Source organism: Fistularia commersonii, chromosome 32, assembly GCF_037954325.1.
Source record: "Fistularia commersonii isolate RoL2024-O1a breed Wild chromosome 32, RoL_Fcom_v1.0, whole genome shotgun sequence".
NCBI lineage: Eukaryota > Metazoa > Chordata > Actinopteri > Syngnathiformes > Fistulariidae > Fistularia > Fistularia commersonii.
In genome coordinates, this window is record NC_141315.1 from 4,761,698 (window position 1) to 4,784,316 (window position 22,619).

The 22,619-nt window shown below is 38.6% G+C and overlaps 4 protein-coding genes across 6 annotated transcripts; 3 read left to right on the forward strand and 1 right to left on the reverse strand.

The window, feature by feature from the left end:
• The first annotated feature begins 13 nt into the window (after positions 1-13).
• Positions 14-3,206, forward strand: anapc16 (anaphase promoting complex subunit 16). Its single transcript, XM_086139816.1, has 4 exons — positions 14-152; positions 423-576; positions 2,313-2,387; positions 2,472-3,206. Exons 2-4 carry the CDS (start codon positions 435-437, stop codon positions 2,579-2,581), a joined length of 327 nt encoding a protein of 108 aa, XP_085995942.1. The 5' UTR covers positions 14-152; positions 423-434; the 3' UTR covers positions 2,582-3,206.
• A 1,150-nt stretch (positions 3,207-4,356) lies between these two features.
• Positions 4,357-6,081, forward strand: ddit4 (DNA-damage-inducible transcript 4). 2 transcript variants are annotated; one of them, XM_086139819.1, is made up of 3 exons: positions 4,357-4,491; positions 4,675-4,910; positions 5,002-6,081. In XM_086139819.1, the coding sequence occupies exons 2-3, from the start codon at positions 4,703-4,705 to the stop codon at positions 5,499-5,501; spliced, it is 708 nt and encodes a 235-aa protein (XP_085995945.1). In that variant the 5' UTR covers positions 4,357-4,491; positions 4,675-4,702; the 3' UTR covers positions 5,502-6,081. The 2 variants fall into 2 exon arrangements, with proteins under 2 accessions (XP_085995945.1, XP_085995944.1); XM_086139818.1 differs by having other exon boundaries at positions 4,678-4,910.
• A 436-nt stretch (positions 6,082-6,517) lies between these two features.
• On the reverse strand, positions 6,518-12,685 carry dnajb12b (DnaJ heat shock protein family (Hsp40) member B12b). Its single transcript, XM_086139817.1, has 9 exons — positions 12,374-12,685; positions 10,861-11,038; positions 10,561-10,706; positions 9,864-10,037; positions 9,689-9,759; positions 9,413-9,522; positions 8,470-8,642; positions 7,574-7,715; positions 6,518-7,438 (listed from the first exon to the last, which is right to left on the reverse strand). The coding sequence occupies exons 1-8, from the start codon at positions 12,504-12,506 to the stop codon at positions 7,594-7,596; spliced, it is 1,107 nt and encodes a 368-aa protein (XP_085995943.1). The 5' UTR covers positions 12,507-12,685; the 3' UTR covers positions 6,518-7,438; positions 7,574-7,593.
• Positions 12,686-13,436: 751 nt separating this feature from the next.
• scd (stearoyl-CoA desaturase (delta-9-desaturase)) lies at positions 13,437-22,325 on the forward strand. 2 transcript variants are annotated; one of them, XM_086139820.1, is made up of 6 exons: positions 13,437-13,573; positions 13,843-14,100; positions 15,130-15,260; positions 15,410-15,615; positions 16,038-16,270; positions 18,454-22,325. In XM_086139820.1, the coding sequence occupies exons 2-6, from the start codon at positions 13,866-13,868 to the stop codon at positions 18,651-18,653; spliced, it is 1,005 nt and encodes a 334-aa protein (XP_085995946.1). In that variant the 5' UTR covers positions 13,437-13,573; positions 13,843-13,865; the 3' UTR covers positions 18,654-22,325. The 2 variants fall into 2 exon arrangements, with proteins under 2 accessions (XP_085995946.1, XP_085995947.1); XM_086139821.1 differs by having other exon boundaries at positions 13,474-13,554.
• Positions 22,326-22,619: the final 294 nt, after the last annotated feature.

Genomic DNA, 22,619 nt, shown 5'->3' on the forward strand with positions numbered 1-22,619 from the left:
GAGTGAATCATCTGTATGACTGTAAGATCTATTACAAGATGGCCGTCACCGAAAACGTAAAGCAACGGCAGTGTCGTCAATTGTCGGCGAGCCATCTAAATAAACGTTGGTTTTAGTCGATAAAGTTACATTTCTGTATATGGGCATTGACGGTAAGTTCATATTGCTAGTAAAGATTGGCTGATAACTGGATGATGAAAATGTTGTTGGCATACTACAAGTGTTATATGATCGGCTAAGGCTTTGCAACATTACATAGTAATGTTTATGACCGGTAGTGATAGCTTCAAAATGTAGCATTAGCTAGTAAACTAAACCGTATGCTAGACTAGCGTATGTTGGTTATGTGTCTAATATAAATGTACATGGTTTATGTATTCTACTTGGCTTAGTCGTTTTGACTGCTTGTGTGTGGGTTCTAGTTTACACAGGCAATGGCAGCGTCTTCTTCGTCTTCCTCTGCGGGAGGTGTTAGCGGGAGTTCGGTGACTGGTTCTGGCTTCAGTGCCTCAGAGCTCATTCCCCCAAGGAAAGTTCTGTACACATATCCCAAAGGCGCCGGTGAAATGATGGAAGGTACGAACAATCAAAATAAATCACATCGAATGGAAGGTGTTTTGGGATGTGTCTATGCTCCGACTCAGACTAGAAATCTAACAAGTCAGTGACAGTAATAGAAATTGTCATGTGTCTGCATTTATTTCTCAGAAAAGCATATCATTCTCACTTAAAGCTCCTTGGAATGACAACTGCTTAACCCACATTACAACTAGATAAAGACTTAATTGCCATCAAGATATGTACATATGGTCAAACCTTGTAGAGTAGCTTGGATAGCAGCATATCAAGGTTAAATAAAAGAAGTTTGCTCTTTATAACAATATAAAATGCAGTGACAGATGTCCCCTATTTTAATATAATGGTATTTCAAAGTGTGGACTCGAAGTCTTCTTTCTTTTAGCCTTCTCCCTTCAGGGGTTGCCACAGTGAATCAAACTCCTCCATCAAATCATATTGTCTGTATCTTAACCACACTAAATCTGTGAGTTTAGTATTGGGCCATTGTGTATTTCAAAATATTTCAGATGTCACATATCATGCTTAGACATTTTCCTCTTGAAAATTCAATGCAATGAGCAGCACAAATTATATTTTAATGTGGTTTATCTGGGGCAGTCAAATCTGCCTTGCTTTGAAATTAACATTTTCAAGTGAAAGAGCTGGACTTGTACATTTTATCTGCTTGAATCAGTATTTGGGCTTGCTATGTCAGAATTAGGATTAAAAAGTAAGACAAACTTTCAAAGACAAAAATTAGGAAAAACATTTTCAACTAAATCACAACTGCACCCAGAGATGTTTAATTTCAATATTGTGTCTCACCAAACTGTACAGTAACACATGGAGGGCAGCCATAAATCACATATTTCTATTCTCTGCTGTAACAATCCATTTTTATTTTTACTGTTGATTTTTTTTGTCACTGCATCATGTCATAAAAGCTAAAAATGAGCATGTGAAACAATTTTTTCACCTTTTAAAACCACTTTAACACATTTGTTTCATAAGACAAACATCAAGTTGAATTCAGTATTTTGAATTTTTAAACTGATGTCTATGATGAATTGATTTAAAAAAAAACTATTTTCAGAAATGCCCTTGGATTTTCTTTTAAGATTTGATTCAGCTTTGTCATTACACATATACAAGTACAGGGAAAAAAAATGCAGTTTAGCATTTAACCAGAAGTGCAAAAAAGCTGCAGGTGCAGATGTAGTCAATAAATTAGTGTACGTATAGCAATTTAAATAATAGATATTCATATTATACATATATTGTGGAACTTTTTCATACTTACATTAACAATCATCAGTACCTCTATTACATTAAATGCCATTGAAATATAGTGTGATAAGATCATCCATTATAAAATCAACACAAAGCATTGTCAGTGTATTTTTTATTCTAGTGCAGCTATTATTTTTTTCCTCCAAAGGTTTGCAACATTTAACCTCAGAATCATTTTCCATGTGAACCGTCTCTATGATGTCATAGAATGCCTGACATTTTTTTTCTTGCACATTTAAGCCTTCATACTGATATTCCTCTTATAATGGGCTTAAAACTGAATGTTGTCATACTGATGTTGTCCTTTTAGCTAAAGCTGTACTTTAAAAAACAATTCCATCATACTTTTATCCTTTGTGTCAAAAACTGTAAGTTAGAACCACAAACTCTAAAAAAAGCATATTTATAATGTATCATATTTAGTCCCTCTTAAGAAATCCTTTGTTTTTATTTGTTTGATTTAGATGGTTCCGACAGATTTTTATGTGAGTCTGTATTCAGCTACCAAGTTGCCTCAACATTGAAGCAGGTCAAACATGGTAAGTATGTAGCTCTGTATCACATTGGACAGATTCCTGAAAAAATCATGCCCCGGTATCCTAATCACTATGTATTCTCTTTAGATCAACAAGTGTCTAGAATGGAGAAACTTGCAAGCTTGGTGGAGGAGCTTGAAGCAGACGAGTGGCGCTACAAACCAATTGAACAGTTACTGGGATTCACACCATCTTAGATAATAACTTGAGGATGCCTTGTATTGATATATTAGCCATGTTTAATCAAATAGTTTATTTCATACCATAAGTATCAACAACATAATGATTGTTATTGTTTTGTTCTCTAATTTAAAATTGAGTATTTACTACTTTGTGAGAGTGTTTTTGCTGTTTTTGTCATACCACACCTGAACATATTGAAATAAACATTTGCTATCAGCAGTTGTCACTCATAATTAAACAGTCATTCAATGTATAATGAATAGTTTTCCATCTGTGTCAGGCTTATAAAGGTGTTTTGCCTGTTCAATCTATGCTTCAATAGCCTCAGTATATGCAGCACCACAGTCCTTTAACATGGGGCATTGTGTTTCCACATGGCTGCAGTGTAACTCATAAATCTGATAGCCTGCTGCCCGCCCCTTTCTGCGGGCCTGCATCACTGCTCACCCAACAGCAAAACACCCTGTAAATAAGGTCATACTTAGGACATTCCCTGGGTTGGTTGCTGTTGGTTTGCCGTTGTTTAATTAATCCTGATGTTAGTTACTTCTGTACAACCGGATATCTCTTTTAACATTGTCGTAAATTCTGTTACCATAAGCTAAAGTGCAATAAAACATTCATGGTGTGAATTGTGAATTGCGTCCACTCCTTGTTTTCCTCTGTGAATGGTTGTTTTCATACAAAGACTTTGGAACGTTCTGTTCTCTGTTTAAGGCCGCCCTTGGACATGACAGGACACGCCTCTAGCTTCAGCTTTTCAAGAGTTCAAAAGTTTTAGTGCCAAGATGTTCTGAACACTTTCTAGGAATTCACTTTCTGAGCTTTGGAGTCTCTAGAAATGGAAAGTATTGTCTATGGCACAATGCTTTTTTCATATTGAGTTTTAACATTTAGAACCACCACCACCACCCCCGCCCCGATCAAAACTTTCCGCAAGACGTTGCTTGATACAAAACATCTTCTTTCGAACATAATGTGCCTGCATGTGTTTGTGTTTCAGTTCTTCCGTGTCTTAAAGAACAGTCCGTCCCTTGCCCGCTCTCGTGGAGTAACTGAATACTGTACATTTGGCTGCTCTTCAAAATCTTGGCAGTTTGTAAAGATATAGCACAGCGCTTTCTTATTCTATGCTACAGTGATCCTGTGTTTGCTTAAGGATTTTTCAAAGTCCATACACATCTAGGGTCTTATTTTATGCACTGAAGCCGCATTTCTGTCAACAGTACCTTCTGGATATTTACTAGACTCAATTGTCTGCTCAAATGTTGCAAAAAGTATATATATTTTAGTTATAAGCAAGATAATGCAAGATTTGGGTTGTGTCACATGTCCATCCACTGAGAGTTTAATTATTATTCTTATAAGCAATGCATAAACCAGATCAGTGTGTTGTTTATATCTTCGAGTAGCTGATGAAAAATTCTGATGTAATGCTTGAGCAAAACAGGTGACGTAATGTGCACTGCAACACTGGGCCAGCTGAGATTTTGAGTGCGTTCTCTTCAGCTGTACTCTCAGCCGCCGGGATGCGAAGCCGTTCGTGCAAGAATAAAGAGGAGGCGTTAAACAAAAGAGATATAATATGATCCCTGCAAGTCCCTGTACATTTCCATTACAGAGGGGTCTGTTATTCATCAGCAGAAGCCCCCCTTCTTTTCTTTCTCCTCTGCTGGCATGTTACCAGGCAAGATATAGTTGAGATCCTTGCCTCCCTTTTTTGATTGGCTGACAGGAGAGAAGAAGGCGTGGCTTTTTGGTTGCCTATATAAACATTGTTGCAGAAGACCGCAGAGCTCGACAGCTGGCGAGAGACGGAGAGAACGGTGCACAAGTTGTCTGATCGTTGTTTTGCACAAAGTAACATTGCAGAGCTTCGTTCTTTAACTGGTCGGAGTCCAACAGTGTCGGGTTCTAATACACAGTAAGTAATATGTTACGATGTTGTTTTTCTATACTCAAAGGTGAATAGCAAACAGTTAAAGCTTGTTTTTTTCTTTTGCGCAAGAGTTTCGTTCACGCATATCCTGTTTAAAACTGTAATTATGTTTATTCAAGATCCGATTACTTAAGTCTTCTCGTGTTTTTTCTTCTACCTCTTAATAAGCAGCCGAACACTGGAGCAGCTGACGCAAATGAACACTGCAAAGATGACAAACAACACGCCTGCTCTCTCTGCACCCATCCATATCGGTGGCTCACCTCCGTCCACAGTGGACGGCAGTCCCAGGAGACTGTCCTGGGGCAAGCTGGTGCAGCGATTGACTGATTTCAGCACATCTCCAGCGAACAGCATGCAGTCCAGGTCCACTAATAGCAGCAGGAGTGATCTTTCAGACTCAGGTAAATATTGTCGCAGAAATGTCTTACCATTTTCTAAAATTGAAAGTCATTGCAAGTTTGTAGTTCTGATCCATTGCATCCCTCCCAGCAGCGTCAGATGTCTTCAGCGACTTGTCACCCTGTAATGAAGACTTTTTCTATGATCCGATGGAGGAAACTATCCTGAAAGAAGTGGTGGACCTTATCGCACGAAGCCTGAGAGAAGCCAAAGACTCAGACTGTGCCTTGCGATGTGCCAAACTGCTGATTCCAGAGAAACTTCTGGAGCACATCGGACAGGAGCTCCTTCACCTGGCAGCTACTGAGCCCTGCGGTTTAAGGGGGGCTCTCATTGACCTGTGCGTGGAGCAAGGGGCCACGTGTGAGAGCATGGGACAGTTATCTGTTGACCCCTACCTTGTTCCCACCTTTCAGCTGACTCTGGTCTTGAGGCTGGAGTCCGGTGGGCTCTGGCCCAAAATACAAGGACTGTTCAGCACCAAGTCTCCCTCCTCTCCATTAGTGAAACAAGCAATCAAACTAAGCACTAGTTTCTGTGTGATCAAGAAGAAACTTTATTGTTCTGAAGCGCTACTTATTGAAGAATGTTAAATGCAAACGTGCTCGTATCAAGGGACTGTAAACAATTTACTGTTTGCTTTTTAAAACTGTCTTGGTAAGCTCACAGAAGGGCCTTATTACTGTAACTTGATGTTCGATGCCTTCTGATGTGTAAGGATGGGCTTTGTGTCAAATGTAACCTACTGTAAGGGTGCAAACATTCATGGTACTTGGAGCTATTGGTGCTTCATCACTTGCCCCTCATTTACATACAGATCTCCAAATTGCAATGTGTAACCATCATGCTTTTTACGGTAAATAGGCATTTTGCAAGTATTAGTAAGTGCATACCTCAGTTTCTATTGAATCCATAAAATGGCAGCTAGCTACAATGTTAGTCATTATATTCTTTTTGTACATGAACGGTTGTGAATTCTACACCTGGCAAACCATCGCTTGCCCCTTGCAGTTTTGTGGAAGCTGCAGCTAAGACATCAAATGCAAATGTCATTCCTTATTTGTGTAGATTCTCCCACACTTAACTTTATTTATTTGATATTCAAATACTCATAACATGGCACTGTTTTTTTATGTATTTTCATGATTGCAAATAAATTATTTTTGTAACAAATGCAACATGTGATGCCTTTTCTTCCATGTGTTTCACAGAAAAAATAAATGTATACTTTCAGATCTACAGTATATAATCACTCACTGTTAATGATAGTAGTGGTTACTTAGTAATACAGGTTTGCTATGTAAATAAATCTTCAGCTAGAGTGTTGCAACAACTGATCTGACAGCAATGTTCAAGAATAGGGGATCAAACAATGAAAAAAAAAAAAACGGGGATGCAACAGCTGCTGTAAAACCATGATGGTGAAAGAATGTGACACTGCAGCTCCTGCCAGGCATACACTGCACGTCCCCCCTGAAAATGTGATTGTGCAGAGAGCCATGTTTCAAGTTCCCAGTCAACTGGCCTGCAGACTTCACGCTGCAAATGTGCTGACTGAGCTTTTGACTCTGCTCTGTATTTGTTCTGCCCCAAGCAATGAGTGACTTCCAACACGTTTCAGCATCTGCATTTATTTTTCATCCGGGAGTAAAAAGGTGGAAAAAAGTGAGCAATTGGGTTTCCTACATTATAATGCTTTCTTAAATAAAATAAAAATAATTTAACAATAGCATTCTACAAACTTACAAGTGTGACGAGAATTTGCTTATCTCAACAGTTAATCAAGACATTAAGGATCCAAGACATAGAAATCATGAAAGTCTCGTTTTATGGATAGGCACGTCTCCCATTTCCTTGACATTTTATTATGATTCTGACCTTAATGAAATTAGAGGAGGCAAAGTAAAATAGGATTTTCATGATCTTCAAACGCACAGCGACAAAGACAAATCTCAGGTGTTTCAGTGTCACAGACAATGGACATGAGTGTATATTCACATTATTTCTGCATAGTTTCAGAAGGTTAAAATGTGCAATTAAAGTCAAACCACCAAACAGCATTCAAGTATCCTCTCTTCTGCTCTGTCCCTTTGATTGCATCAAATGAAAGAGGAGGCGTTCACTGTGGTATCTAATCATTTGCTATGTAAATAACATTCATACAACTATCTAATCTAACTACTGCCCTGGTGTAGTACTGAACCTTGGAAAACTCTTTAAATGCCCCTCTCAACTGCATGTGTCCCAGTCAACGTTTGGGGCTTCATGATTATTCAAACTTGTTCTCCAGGACAAGACATTTCAAGTGTCTTAGCTACATCCCAATCATGGTATGATGCCGTTTTATCAATTCCTTGTACCAATATACCACAGGATTTATTTAAACCTAATATCGCTGTCATTTGCAGTGTATCATAATTTCCCAGATGCTGTTGGATTGATTTGTATCGTGTGAGTCCTCTTCAGTCTTCTGATTGATAAAGCTTCTTTATTTACAGCCAATAATGTTTGTTTTGTCAATTCTGGAAATCTGGACATGAGAAAGAGAAAAAATAAGGGAACAAAAGTTTGTTTGTTAGTTCGTTATTTCAATTTACAAAACCACAAAATTAATGCAAGGAATATTTGAACATGTTTTAAGCATAAGAATGTCTGAAGAACCTACCTTGGATGATGGAAGTTGCCTCAGCCGTGTAACGAAGCCGTAATCTCAGACAACTTTGCACAACTTGGTGTGCGAGCCCTCTGTGCTCTTTGGTAAAGATCAGTGTCTCCAAAATAGCGGGCTCTGTATAGCATGCCTTCCTCTGTGAAAAACAATGGCACTGCTGAATCAAGTACAAATGGTGCAATAGAGTCATGGCAATATGCTACAATGATCCGACATCCCAGAAATCAAAGTTGGCACACAGGGGTAAATTGTTGGGTTCTCATTCTAAGAGTAAATGATAATGATATTTCAACACTGAAACTTCTGTGGGAGGTTTTTAAAGTCGTTTAAAGCACTTGAAAGTTTTCATGGTAAAGCTCATTTCTCACATCGTACTTCTGAAAAGTCGATAATAAAATAGCTGTATTGGATATCAATTAAATGTAAGAGGGACAGCAACTGAACTCCAAATATTTTTTTAGAAAAAAATAAAAATGTGAATTAAAAGATGTTAACATTTTACATACATGGATATCATCATATACTTTCTTCACGTATTTATTGAATTTAGTTCTCTTGACAACACAATTTTAAAACAAACCATTATCTATGTCAATTATCATAACTTAAGTGTTTGGCATTGGATGTCCAAAAATTAATGTCCCAACCTTTATTCCATAAAATATCAACATCTAAATGATGTTGCTATGTGACTGGGAGTCTACAGGGAATGCAGATTAAACCCACTTATTAAATAGTTTACATAAAAATTGACAACGGATATGATTTTTTAATCAGCCATCATGAACGCTGAGAGTGACTGACCAATATTTGCTGATATCAGCTGGCCAATTCTAAAAATGTGGCACATTAGTGACTAAACAAGGATAATTTGACTTTGGTAAATATACTTTGTTGTTTCTCCTTCCAGCAGTTGTTGCGAAGGTTAGAAATGTAATCATCCTCCACTGTCCGCTCCAAATGTTTCAGGCTCCCTTCACTGAGGTCTTTGAGGAACTGTTCCCCCAAATAATATGGCACCTTCAGCTTCTCAGTCAATCTCTTCTGTGTGTAACCCGCTGACCTGTGGGAGGATTAGGCAGAGTGTGAGAGAGATGCCGAATGTGCGAATGCAGAACATGGATGACAGATCTGGCACCGCCTGTCTCTGTTAAATTCACCCATGGCAGATAATGATTCACAGATGGGCCAGAAAGTGCAGAATATGTCTGAAAAATGAAAGCCAGCAGTGGGCCAAGAAATCCTCATAAGTCGAGGATATCTGTGATTATTTTCAAGTTTATAAAGGCAAGTTTGGAAAATTTCAAAAACTATCTGGAAAAAAACATTGATCTGTCAGTAAAAGCACTCTTCCAAATTAAATGACAGCCAGTCAATTTAACAGGCTTATATATATGCTTATAACCTGTTTTCTAGTTGGATTATACAGAAACTACTGGGCTAGATTTGAGTGAATAGATAAATGCAGGAACATCTGAGGGCAGATTTAGAGTTTTTTCTCCTTCACTTCACTAAAGTTGTGAGATTGGACATAATTTCAAAGAACGTTTAAAATGTGTCAGATATTACACAGAGGGGAACAAGGGGAAATTATTCTTAAAAAGTTCTGCTTTACTGTTTTTGAAGCCACTATTTTCAGCCTATGTGTTTCTTTCTCTCTCTTCTGTTTTCATCTATAGTATCATATCATTTTCCTGCTCACTGTTACCTTGCCATGGGGCCTTCCGGGTAAAATAAATAAAATAGAATAGGAAATAAAAGTGAATAATCTGAAGTTAATGATTTGCAAAGATCTTGTTTATGTGTAATATAACATTTTAGGATGACACTCACGGCCTGTAGCTGAGGCTGTAGGGGGGGCTGTTGACCATTATTTGACTGAGAGCTGACACAATAACCAGGATGAGGATGGGCATGACCTGCACAAAAAGGGCAAGGCCTCCCTGCAGAATGAAAAATCAAAATGAACAGAAAATGTATTCAGGATGTCAACAGCTGAATGCAAAGACGACTAAGTGTCTCATGCATAACAAAGTGAAGTGCATAACTAAGAACTAAGAAATAACTAAGAAATCTTCAGTTTGGAGGAATTCAGGGCATCACACTCACATCTCGCTGTCGCTCTCTTCTTTCAGGTCTTTGGTAATGCATCCTCCCATTTGTGTGCATATGGTTATTACCTAAACCACACGTAGCACTTAATAGGTAGATAATATCCTGCATTACAGTTAAAATTCTGCAGCTCATAATCTTGGTTTGATTAGAGAAAAGAGAAAGAACCAACTTGATGGATAGCCTCCTCCAAAGAACATATTAAAGAGATCTTCAGGCGAAATGTCAGACTCAAAGTTGCCGTCATCCCCTCCTTGTCTTGACGGATGCCTCCTCTCCTCTCCACACTGATCATACTGTCTTCTTTTGTTTGCGTTACTGAGAACAGCATATGCATTTCCGATAGCTGTTGGAAATGGCACATCATGTAGTGTGGACACATTTCAGAATTGCTGAGAAGAGGAAATTGAAATGTTTGTGCCAGATGGGTCCACATTGGTGGAGGGCCTGGATATTATATCAACAGTTGTATTGAATAGCTTTGTAGATATTAATATCAATACTATGACATATTGCACAACTGTGTATATCACGATATGAGGAATTACATGTCATGAAAATCTTTGGTTATTTTCTTTTTAAACAGTTCTTTATGAATCACTTGAAGTAAAGATCACTTATATACATACTTTTCTTATACTAGGTCAAGGTAATGACAAAAGAACATTTTAAGTATTAAAATTTTATTTTTATAACATTAAAATCAGTGACGATGTGTCATATTTACTTAATTTTCTGTAAAAAGGCTTCTGACTAGGACGCTCAGGTTTATTCTTAATATTACTGTTTAATTTTTCTATTGTCCAATGAAAGCTTTTTAAATTCTAAATAACATCAACAACATTGATCAGCGTGTGCGTGCAGAATACCTTTAAATGCCTCTGTTGCACCAGGAGCGTGATTTTTGTCAGGATGGAATTTCAAAGCAAGTTTGCGATAAGATCTCTTGAGTTCATCCTCAGAGGCATCTTTCTGTACTCCAAGAATTTCATAGAAATCCTTACACTGTTTTATCCTGTATGGAGAAAATTTAGCAAAAATTCTGTCATCTAAAGCTTAAAAATATGTCTTCACATCATGGTGCATTCACTATAACAATCATTAAAGAATTCTTTGAATATACAACTCCTTATGACAAATGAATGCATTTTTTTTTTTGAGTGAAATACCTTCTCACTGCATCTAGCTGATCTGAGGTGTAGGTTTTTGAGGTTTCCGAGGAGTTTTCTTCAGACCTAGTCTTCTCTCTGGCAGTCTGCCGCTGTCGTGTCCCTGAGACCCCACTGAATTCTGAATGGCCGCCTTGTCTTGGTGTAAATCCATTCTTTGCTATCAGGTCCAGTAGAACTAAGAGTAATAAAGACATCACAGTGAGCATGGCTATGCAGGCTGGCAGCCTGCTACTGGCAACTTCAACCTGCTACGGCTGCATGCTTTATGTCTATATAATAAGAAGACTGCGTGAAGGAACTGGATGCTTTTTTCACCAATATGATGCAATAACTTAATTTTTATGTACTTTATTCACTTAGTCGACCTCGGTTATGCATTTTTATTGTTGACTTGAGATGAGATGAGATGAGAACAACTTTATTTATCCCGAAGGAAATTGTTGTGCCAGAGTTTCAAGTAAAAACATAACAGTAATAGATAATAGAAGAAAGGAGGAAGAATAAGAAATACAATGAAATATAAATTATCTTAACTGTCTTAAATGAAAATGTCTTACTTAATTTCACCTTAATACTGGTACTGATATTAAATTAGAGAATCAAAAAGTCTGATACTGATGTACCAAATGGGTATTCCCTAAAAAAATAATGTAATGGTTTTGTAATTTGTTATTACTGGATTTGGTCAGTTTGGCCTGTGAATCGGGAACAACATAATGGACAAGCAACGTGATGAGACAGATGCTTTTTAAAACAGCTTTTAACATTTACAGAATCTGCCAGCATGTGCATTTGTCAAATGTATATTTGAAAACCATTGGGGCGACAACAATTGGCCAACCTACAAACCGGTATTCCTAGAGTAAACATTAAATTGACTGAGAATAATCTATGGATGACGTGTATCTACAGAAAACAATTACAAACATATTCGATGCAATTTTAAACGATAGCTCAGATAGTATAGCAAGATGCGTTGGCACAAAAACCCCTGTCAGTTCTGTACTCCATGTCACATTTTCGGCCTTGATTTGCAGTGCTGACTCCTGTCCAATTGGAGCTGGCTAAATTGCCAAAATGGTGTCATTTTAGGCTCAAATGTGCTTGTAATCTAGGAACCGTCATTCCACTGAGTAATGGCATGATGGCCAAAATCTCATATCTAGCTACTCTGCCTTCATTTGATGCACACATCCCTTAATGCGGGGCGAATCTGCAATCCTGGTATCTAACTGTGAGAACCACCAGATACTTTTACCACATCTGTTTCAAATGAAACAGCAGAACTCGGTGCATAAGAGCACATCATGGAGTGTGGGTTTATTTGTCATGAAATGACGACCTTATCCTAACATCCTATAATGTCAATAAAGCGAGCCTAGTGGCTCGACTGCTACAAACGGGCCCAGCTGCTTTGCAGCAGAGCATCATGCAGGATGCAGGTGATGTTGCGGATGATGCTGCTGCTTGGTAACTCCCTGTCTCTTTCTGCTTGGCCATGTTAACTCACCCCTCGCCTTCTCGGTCGGAAACAGTTTCTGAGCCTTTTCCAGGAACCTCTGCGCTTTCTCCGGCTGGTCGTTGGTCAACGCCGCAGTTGCGATGTCAATGCAGCGCTCTGCTTCGTCCCTGTTTACTTCCATTGCAGCGGGCGGGCCGACACTAAACACGAGTAAAGACAGACGCCTTGTGACGTCATTTGGAAGATGTCAGTCAGTGAAAATGTTGTCAGTGCATCGGTTTTTTCTGTCCTCCCGGATGGATCTGCACAATCGACTCCGAAAAAATAGGCATCCCTGTTTAGCGGAATATGAAGTGCGCTGTCTCAACCCACCGCTAGATGGAGACAAATCGCCTGTGTTTTATAATATAGGTCAAGAATGGGCAAAGTGGGAAAAACGTTGGACGTGCTGTATATGAAACCGTCATCTCGGTGGTGTTAATTCGCCCCCCGTGATGTGATACTTTCCGTATTCCAATAACACCTCAGCGGAGATTATTATTTTGCAACCGAGTTGACCTTCATACTTTATTTGACTGAAAGACTGTCTTTTTAAATGTGACCGGCATCCCCACATTACGTGAGCTATAAAACACCGTTCAAAGCGATGTTTCTTTAACTTTGATACCCAAAAGTAACAGCATGTCACCATTTTTACTCTATATATTGTTGTTTAAAATGAAGCCATTTTCGCTAAAAACTTAAGTTAGTTGCAGTTGGAGGGTAGTAGGTGGAATTTTTGCCGAGTGAGTTTCCCAACTCGGTGTACACTCCGCTTCCGAGCGGATGGGGGTGCTCCTCCGCCGCTGGCTTTAAACTTTGCTCTCTCCAATTTCAACCTAAATATTATCGCTATGTTCCAGTTCTCATGATTAATAAATGTATCGATGGAAAAAACGAACATGGTTAATTCAATACATGTCTAGACAACAGCAGCTACTCTCCAGGGGACGTAATTATACATCTGGCAGGAGAATGAATAAAAGGTGAACAGCAGATAAAAAGGCAGCCAATCAGATTCCGAGCTGGAGGCGGCATTCGTGCACCGATTGGTCAGTTGCTGCAGAGGTACCGCGAGCTCCGGCTCTCATTGATGCATTCACTGCAGACTCGACTAGAACTCCCTTTCTGGCCGCTGTAGTTTGGGAACAAGCCACGACATCCACTTTAACAGACATACAGTCATTAAGGTCGGTCTAGGCGTGTTAGGTGAGTTTTTTATTTTATCGTTCTTTTTCACCCCCGACTGCCGTTGAATAACTGTTATGCAACGTTGCGCGAGTCGTGTGCCAGCTTGAAGTCAGCATCATCGTAATTATACTCGTGCCATCCTCTTCCTCCCCAGCGCCAGCTAGCTTACTGGGGCTACCTAGCAAAGAAAAAATACTAATTACCGTGTGAAGGTTGTTTAGCCGTGACGCTAGCTCTTCTGAACGTTGGTCGGCATTACAGTTTCTGTCGTTTTTCCTGGCGTTTAGAGCATCACCAGATCGCAGATACAATGACGGAGGCGGAGGCGTTGGAGAAGAAGCAGCAGCACAAGTCCAGCAATGGGAATGTTCTTCCAGAGGCCACCAGCGAGGATGTGTTTGATAACACGTACAAAGAGAAAGAGGGCCCCAAACCTCCCAGGATCATCGTCTGGAGAAACGTCATATTGATGACTCTGTTGCATATAGGCGCCCTGTACGGCTTTTTTCTTATCCCTTCCGCATCTCAGTTGACCTTGCTTTGGTGTAAGTACAAAAATCGACCTGTTACAGTCATTTCTGTTTGAGCAACTATGCCCAGCGTTGGCATTGTCTGCTAGCCGAATGCGTATGTCACATACTGGTGTTATGTCAGCAAGCTCGCCTACTTTAACCAGACTGTATGAAAACCGGGGATATATTCAAGCGTGATCCCGCCTGCGCGGATAGGGATTATACTCCAGGGGATGTGTCATTAGAGATTGAATGTCACCGAATGTATGCTCAATATGGAAACTGCTGGCGATTAAGTCAAATCAAATTTTATTTGTATGGGCCCCTAAGTTACAAATCACATTTTGCCTCAAGGGGGCTCTGCAATTTGTACAACATGTCCTGAGACTCTGGATTCAGACGAAGGGAAAAAAAAATAAATAAAAAAGCTTGTTAACTGGATTAAAATTGAAAAGGCAACAAGAATAGAGAACCCTCTTGAACCCTCACGCACAGAGCAGACCAACAAAAGTAATTATATGTATGACAGGAATTTTAAAAAGTGTTTGTGATGAGCTAGTGCACGATGACAGTTCATATCCAACCATTTTTTTGTGAATTTTTGAATGAAAGCTAAATCATATGATCTGAAATAGTGTGGCACATAATCTGTATAGTTTATTTGCTAGCATCTGTCTTACCAATTCATGTATTTTTGGGGAAATGTATAATTGCCATTGTCTTCTTTAGAGCAAACAAACTAGCATGAATGATTATTTTTGATTGTAGTTGCTATCATTCCTGCAATCACACATAGTTTTACATATCTAGTTGCCATCACATATGACGTAATTACTTTATCCCATCACTGTCTCAGTGACATGTTACATTCTTGGCATTTTTCATGGTTTGTCTCTCTGGAATGATTTTCTTCTATGAATTATGTTGAGTATGACTGATTATATGATAATGTTTTTAAGAACACGATGCACAGATAATGTAATGTATAGAATTGGTGGAAGTTGTTCGTGTGACAGGATTACGTGAGTGGACACTGATCTGTAAATACATCTCTTCCCACAGCCCTGCTTTGTTTTTTGATAAGTGCTCTAGGAGTTACTGCAGGAGCTCATCGCCTGTGGAGTCACAGATCATACAAGGCCTCATTACCTCTAAGGGTCTTTCTTGGGGTTGCAAACTCCATGGCATTTCAGGTACTCCCTGATCTTTGCCGTCTGTAGATTTTATTGTGTAAATGGTGTGTGGGTGTACAATGTTACTGTGTATTAGTGGTTTTCATCATGTGTAAGTGCCCCAATGAGTGCGCACAGTGTGTAATATGTTTCTTAACTTCAACCCACAGAATGATATCTTTGAATGGGCTCGAGACCACAGGGTTCACCATAAATATTCAGAGACCGACGCTGACCCACACAATGCTGTGCGGGGCTTCTTCTTTGCACATATCGGCTGGCTCTTGGTGCGCAAACATCCTGATGTCATTGAGAAAGGGCGTAAGCTGGAGCTCAGTGACCTGTATGCTGACAAAGTTGTAATGCTTCAAAGGAAGTAAGTGACTGCACCCTTTCACTTACTTAGAGTACACATGATAGAATAGCTGATTGAATAGTTGTTTATCAATGCTATGAGCAGTTGCCATGCCTCCAAGACAGGGATCATTGTTTTGTTATATTTTCTTTTTCCTCTCAATATGTTCAACAAAATTGAAGCGCAAAATCAGTTAATTCAGCTAAAGCTCTTGAGTCACCTGACACATTGCTGCTGTCAGCATGTGAGACTCACAATCAAGTCAGGCAAGGTTTCAATTAACATGACTTCACTCTGGTTTAGATAAACAACAGTTTGTTTCAATGAAAGTTACACATTGTGAAAGGAGATTGAACAATTTCATGTTTGACAAGCACTATTTTTAGTTTTCTTTCTAGTACTAAGCAAACCGTCCTTCCCCTCCCCCACTTTGTCCAATACAGGTATTACAAGCTCTCAGTGCTGCTCATGTGTTTCTTCATCCCTATGTCTGTGCCTTGGTACTTTTGGGGTGAGTCTCTGTGGGTGGCATACTTCATCCCAGCCCTGCTGAGGTACACCCTGGTGCTGAATGCAACCTGGCTGGTCAACAGCGCTGCTCACATGTGGGGAAACAGGCCCTATGACAAAAACATCAACCCTCGGGAGAACAAGTTTGTCACATTCAGTGCGATAGGTATGAACCACAATTGTAGGTGTGATCACTGTGTAACAAAAAGGGAGATTGAGAAGATTAAAACCTGCAAGAAAGCCTCAAAGTAAAGTGTAGTACACTCTAAAAAACTGTAACATTCAATCTTTGGTTACCCTGAAATGTTTTATAAGATGGTATGTCAAAACCTGTGAATGATTATCTTACTTCTAAAAAGAGAAAGGCTGGATGTGCCCCCCAGCTGCTGTCAGGTGTTGTAGTAATTCATACATCATTGTTCAGCAGTCAAACGAGAGTCTCCATTTGTAACAGCTTAGGAGACAGTGGAATTAATTAGTTTGCGCTTTAGGCCTCAGTGCTGCAATTACACTAGTTACGACAGGGTTCCTGCAAATATAGGATATCCCCAAAACTCGGTTAATTGCAAATTAACTGCTTTTACTGCCTTTTGCAAATACTCAGAAAAATTTGGGACGAATCAAATTCTTGGTGAACTCCAGCTAGCATAGCCTTTTTCATTTTGTTGTAAAGATGGTTTATGAACAAGAGTATTTTGAATAATACAACAATAATAAAGACTAATCTTAAGTGGAAAGGAGCTAGTATAAAAGTAGTAGGTCTCACATTTTGTCATTCTAAATTTTGCACCTTGGTTAAACAAAAAACAAAAAAACAGTCTGATTGATTGAAGGAATAAGCACTGGTATGATTTATTCAAATTAAAAAAAAAGTCATGAGACTTTCCCGATCTCAACATTGTTCTAGAGATTAATGTATAATGGTGTGTTCACACCACAGTACACCAAAAGGTTCAGTTAAAATCTTGCAAAAAAGTCTCTAGAAAAGAATGAGAAACCTGGACTGGATTAAGGTAGCCTTTAGTCAGCAAGGCAACTACTCTTAAAATTTCCAGGTGTGTTGTTTTATTCTCAGACTGGGCCACATAAGATTTGAATAATTGACAGCATAATCAAATCCTCTCATATCATGTGCCGGCCTTCTCTACAGCTGTTTCATTCAGCCTCTCTCTGATGAAGGCTGTTTTAGCTTCCCCTTCATTGAATTTCAATCTACTCTCATTGATCAATTTTAAACTTCTCCTGCCTTCTGGGACAACAGAGATAACATTGATCACATTTCAGATTTTCTAAATGTTAACAATCCTAGCTCCATGACACAAAAACAAGTCAAAAGTGACTATAAACAGGCAAATAAGTTGTGTCAGTATTTTATGTCCCACCCATCTTTAGCAAATTGTGAGAATATTTAAAGCATTACTGGAAAAGCAAGGTAACTTCAGTTTACCACAGTAATTTTATACATCAGTTGGATGGTTTAGATTTCAGAAGGACATGTTGCCATGGGAACTTCACTCGGGCAGTCCCCTTTTTTTTTGTTTGTTTATTTGTTGTTTTTTTTTCCACCTTTAGCTGCAATTAATTTCATAGCCATTTTGTTTTTGATGCATTTTATGAACAATTTGAGAGAATCATAAAAGCAGGTCTCTGATTGAATCAACAGTTTTGACAGGTATAAGCAAAGTTTCTGTATTCAGTTATTTCCAGATCTATTCTTCAACACTAGAAAAAAATGGCTGTAATTTATTCATTATCTATATCAATTATCCTGCAGTCACGGTTGCAGAGGGGGTAACACAATATGGTTGTAACATTAAACCATATATTCCCATACATAGTGAGCATTGTTTACCAATGTTTCTTCCTGACTCTGTTGTTTTTATGCAGTGTGGATTATTCAGTTCTTAAATTCCTCAAGATGATGGTTTTGTTCATCCTGAGTGAGGAATACCCCATTTGATGCTTAATGCAGTAGTTTAGTTGACCCACCGCTCTCTCAAAGAGATTCTAGATATGTTAGACCGGCTTCTAGATGTCGACTCCAATCCTTTAAATCCCAACCGCTCAGTTGTAATTACTAGTACAATCATTAGTCAAAACAAATCTCAAAAATTGTTTCCAAAGTAGGTTAGACAACATGGAACACACTTAAAAATAAGGAATTATTTCTAATAAGCAAAAGGTTAAAGTAGTAAAGTAGGCCAAGTTAAATGGATAATAAAATCACATTTATGGCAAAAAGGCCAATTAAAAAAAAGTGTTTCAATGTCTTCAATGTCTTAAGTTTGCTATTTGCAATGTTTGATACACTGCCATAATTGAAGTGTCATCTGTTCATTCTATTTTCAGGTGAAGGATTCCATAATTACCACCACACATTCCCCTATGACTATGCAACCAGTGAGTTTGGCTGCAAGTTGAACCTCACCACGTGTTTCATCGACTTCATGTGCTTCTTGGGCCTGGCCAAGGACCGTAAGAGAGTGTCCCACGAGCTCGTCCTGGCCCGGATACAGCGCACTGGAGATGGAAGCCACCGGAGTGGCTAAGTTCGCTGAACTTTAAACCGGCTTTGAGGCAAAACCAACCGAAAAGAGAAACGCATTTGACAGCTATACATTTCTCATCATCTGAGGAGAAAAGTCCGCTTCATGAGGGCCTTGACCACATTTTGCTTGTTTTTTTGTGGTTTTTGTAGCTGTAACTAAAGAAATTTGTCAAGATGGATAAAGAAACACATTTGCTTAGCTCTTGGCCTTGGTTTCTGTTGTTCCATACGGCCAAGGCCTAGCAAAGATGTTTTAGATATGAAGTAGATTACTTTTAGTCAACTTCATTCTCTGCTGTTTTGCCACTTTGGTGTGCATTTTTCATGCAAGGTCAGTCATGTAGCCAATCATTTTTATGTAAGCATCAATTAATAATCAGCTCACAGCAAGTGGAGCACTCAAACATGGAGTAACAATGTTTAAAGTGAAAATGTACTAAACAACAGAGACTCTGTTCTGTATTGCAGTTTACAGAAGGATTTTGACAGTTCTGATTACACATGAACTTTAATGGTATGTTTTTTTTTTGCTAGAAAGATGTTGGCTTTAATGGATTCTGGCACATGATGGAGCGGGGGAACCCAGACCTTCTTTCTATCACTTGATCACGAGGATATCCTGGAACCCAAAAGGTCACAGAAACCCTGTCATCCTTTTACTGTGTTAAATGGTTCCAGAAAACCAAATATCTACTAAGACATAGCTCAACACACTAAAAGAATGTGTCAATTTGAACAAGCTTTCTCAGGACAATACAAGGGACACATTTATCATTCAGTCAAAACTGCCATTCAATTTTCAAGGAAATGATAAATGGAATTTTATCCTGGAGCAATGCAATGATCAATTGCTTTTGTATAATTTCGTGCCAAAATTTTTTAAAACCATCTCAATGATCCTCTAGAGCACACAGTCAGTATCACTCTGTCATGCAACACGATAGTGAAAGGTTTTACAGATTTTGCTCGAAGCGGCGTTGTTTCCTTCACACGTCCCTCTTTTGTCCTGAAACAGCTGCCGTAGAGACGGCCGACCGATCACATTGGTCGATGTAGCAGCTGGTCACATGACAGTTCTGGCGTTTCAAAACCATGTGCCCTCCATGCATGATGATACGCTGTAGGTGTTGTGAGGTGATTTGTCAGTGACTGTAACGGCAGAACCAACTTTATTTTTGTAACGTGCCATGCATCTCTTTTGGATCATCAGAACTGCCGTGACGATGCCTGGTCTGGTTTCCCTTTGAGCTCCTGCAGAGCTGATTGTCGCTGAAAATTTTCAGGTGCATTAATGTTTATGTTCATCTTCAGTTCTGGTTTGCGGAATGCTTATATTATTTATGTATTTATTTCTTTTTTTTTTTCTTACTGACAAAATAATATTGCTCTAACCAGAACCAGTTCTCTGCCATTCAAGATTCGGCAAACAAGTCTCGTTACATGAATTTAATTGGAGCACCTGTTTATTTTTTCCCAAGTATCAGGATACTACCTAATGCCTTATGACTTGCATCCATTCCTGATCCTCACATCATGTCAGCAAAGACAAAGAGGTCCAAGTCCCGGAAAAGCAAACCTAACAAAGATCCATGTTTACAGGGGGACGCGCCAGGTGGAAATATTGATTTCGTTTTTTTTTTGTTTTTTTTTTTTTTCTCTTTGATTGTTCAACCACTTACATTTAAAGGTAGCATGACAGCGGAAGTGTCCTATAGAAATAATTAAAGAAAAGACATACATTTTGAAGAAACCGATTTAAAACAAAAGAATCACACCTGGCGCAAATGCTCAACTGCGAAAATAGGCATGGGACCTGCAAACAAATGTCAACCTTTCATGGTGGCTTTGTAAAATCCACCAAATAGTTGCTGCCATGAGGAAAGTTTGATGAAGACCAGAGCATTTAGTTACCCATCCCAACAATATCACAAGCCATGCAACAACTCCCAACTGCTCACAGTGCCCCAGTCAACATTTTCCTGATGTCAAGAAGCATCAGAGGGATGTCAGAGTGAAATAAAATGTCAAATCCTCGATTCTGAAATAAAATTCACAATATTTTCAATACACTTGTAATTCCATAAAGAAAGTCTGACTTGTTTTTTTTTTTTTTTGCACTTTAGCCGGATTGTTGGTTTCTTTTTTTTTTTTTTAAGGCTGCGCCACATATTGGTATATGTTGATATCATCGTGTATTTAATATAAAAACTTATGATATATCATTTTATTGTCTATACAATCTATAACCACGCAGATCAAACACCTTTTTAAAGTCATTGCTGCTTTAATAAAAAAGGGGAAAAAATGTATTCATAATTTTTTATCCTATGGTTAAGTAACATTGTTTCTTAACTTGTTGGAAGATTCTTCAAGAAAATCACTCACCTTTGAAAACAAACCTCTGGAAAATGATTAACGTACTAAAACAGTGAGAAATTATCTTTAAAACTAGCATAAGAATGCATTTTTTAAATTAAAAAATCAGTAAGAAAGTACCCAGATATGATCAACTACAGCAAAACCAAAACCCCCAGACCTAGAGCCCTTATCGTAAAACATGAGCACACTGTATAACGCAGTTTGGGAAGATATTGCTTTAGTGGAGTACACAAAAACAAATTGTATTCACCCAAGCTGGAACTGGTAAACTCGTTTCTGTGTTGGCGATTGTCACTCAGATCTGAGGTTCTTACAGTATCCAGTCTGATAATCTTAGCGCAGCAGCTGCAGGTTCTGTACAATTGAGCACCAGTCTCATCTGGAGAAGGAGGCCAAAGGCTGCCCAAAGGCCCCGTCGTGCTACATCACTGCAGAGGAAGCCGAATTCGGCTAAATCTCCCTCCAGATCCTAATCAGTTGGGGTTCCGTTTGTTTTTTTCTTTACTTTTTCTTCATCTCATAATGCAAAAGTAGATACTTCACATGCAATAAAACCCAAGCACCTAAAAGAACTTTGAGTTTGCCAGAATCATATGAGCATTAAATTAGAGGGAAGAGTCTAAATCACAGAGGGAAAAAAAAAACTTCATGTCAGATAGTCTCAGCAGTGGGAGGATATCTTTGGAAAAAATGAGTCACAACTTAAGGAACTGTAACTAATTGCTTAAGGTGTTAAGTAACTAACCTATTTGTCAAGCCACTTTTACTACTACTAAAACTACTACTACTACTACTAATACTACTACCACTGCTACTCAACATTTGGATGAGGACATAGAGGAATACTCTACTGAGTGCCACAATGTGTGTGTATGTGTGTGTGTGACACTGTTTCCAACGTGAAATAACTAATGTATTTGAAAAATGAAAATACCCCCTACTCTTTTTCCTTAAGCACTCTTGAATCTATGACTAAGCAAATAATTAATCACAAGAGCTGAACTGCAAAACCATGTACTGGCTTCAAGAGACTAGAAGTTGACTAAAATAGTCACAGAATTGACTTCCAATAATAAAGATTTATATTTTAAGATGGCTTAAAATTAGACACAAGTGATCCTAAAAGCGTCAAGAAGTTGGAAGAAAATAAACTGTGTTAGATGAACAGTTACATTCAGCCGATAGCAAATGTTTAGAAATGTACTGCTGATTCTATTTATTCTTCATCATCTTGTACACATAAGTATTAGCTGTGTGATAAAAAAATTAAAAGTTATTTGTGTTGTGTATCTAACGTGATTTTGCAGGGCCTCTGTGTACATTACCTGCACAATAGTGCGGTAGTGATAAAAGAAAAATGACACTTTCCTTTGCAGGCAGCCTTCTATACCGCAGCCATCACGACTGTAGAAACATGACCAGCTTTTTCAAGAAATGTTGTGTACATACCATGCGTCATTTAATCAAATAACAAATAGATCACTGACAAGGAGGAATTCCGCACAGTCAGTTTTTTCTTTGACTTTTGACGTATAAGGAGTGAATCTAGACTGATATATCAGTCAAAATCTTATCAGCCCTTCATAGA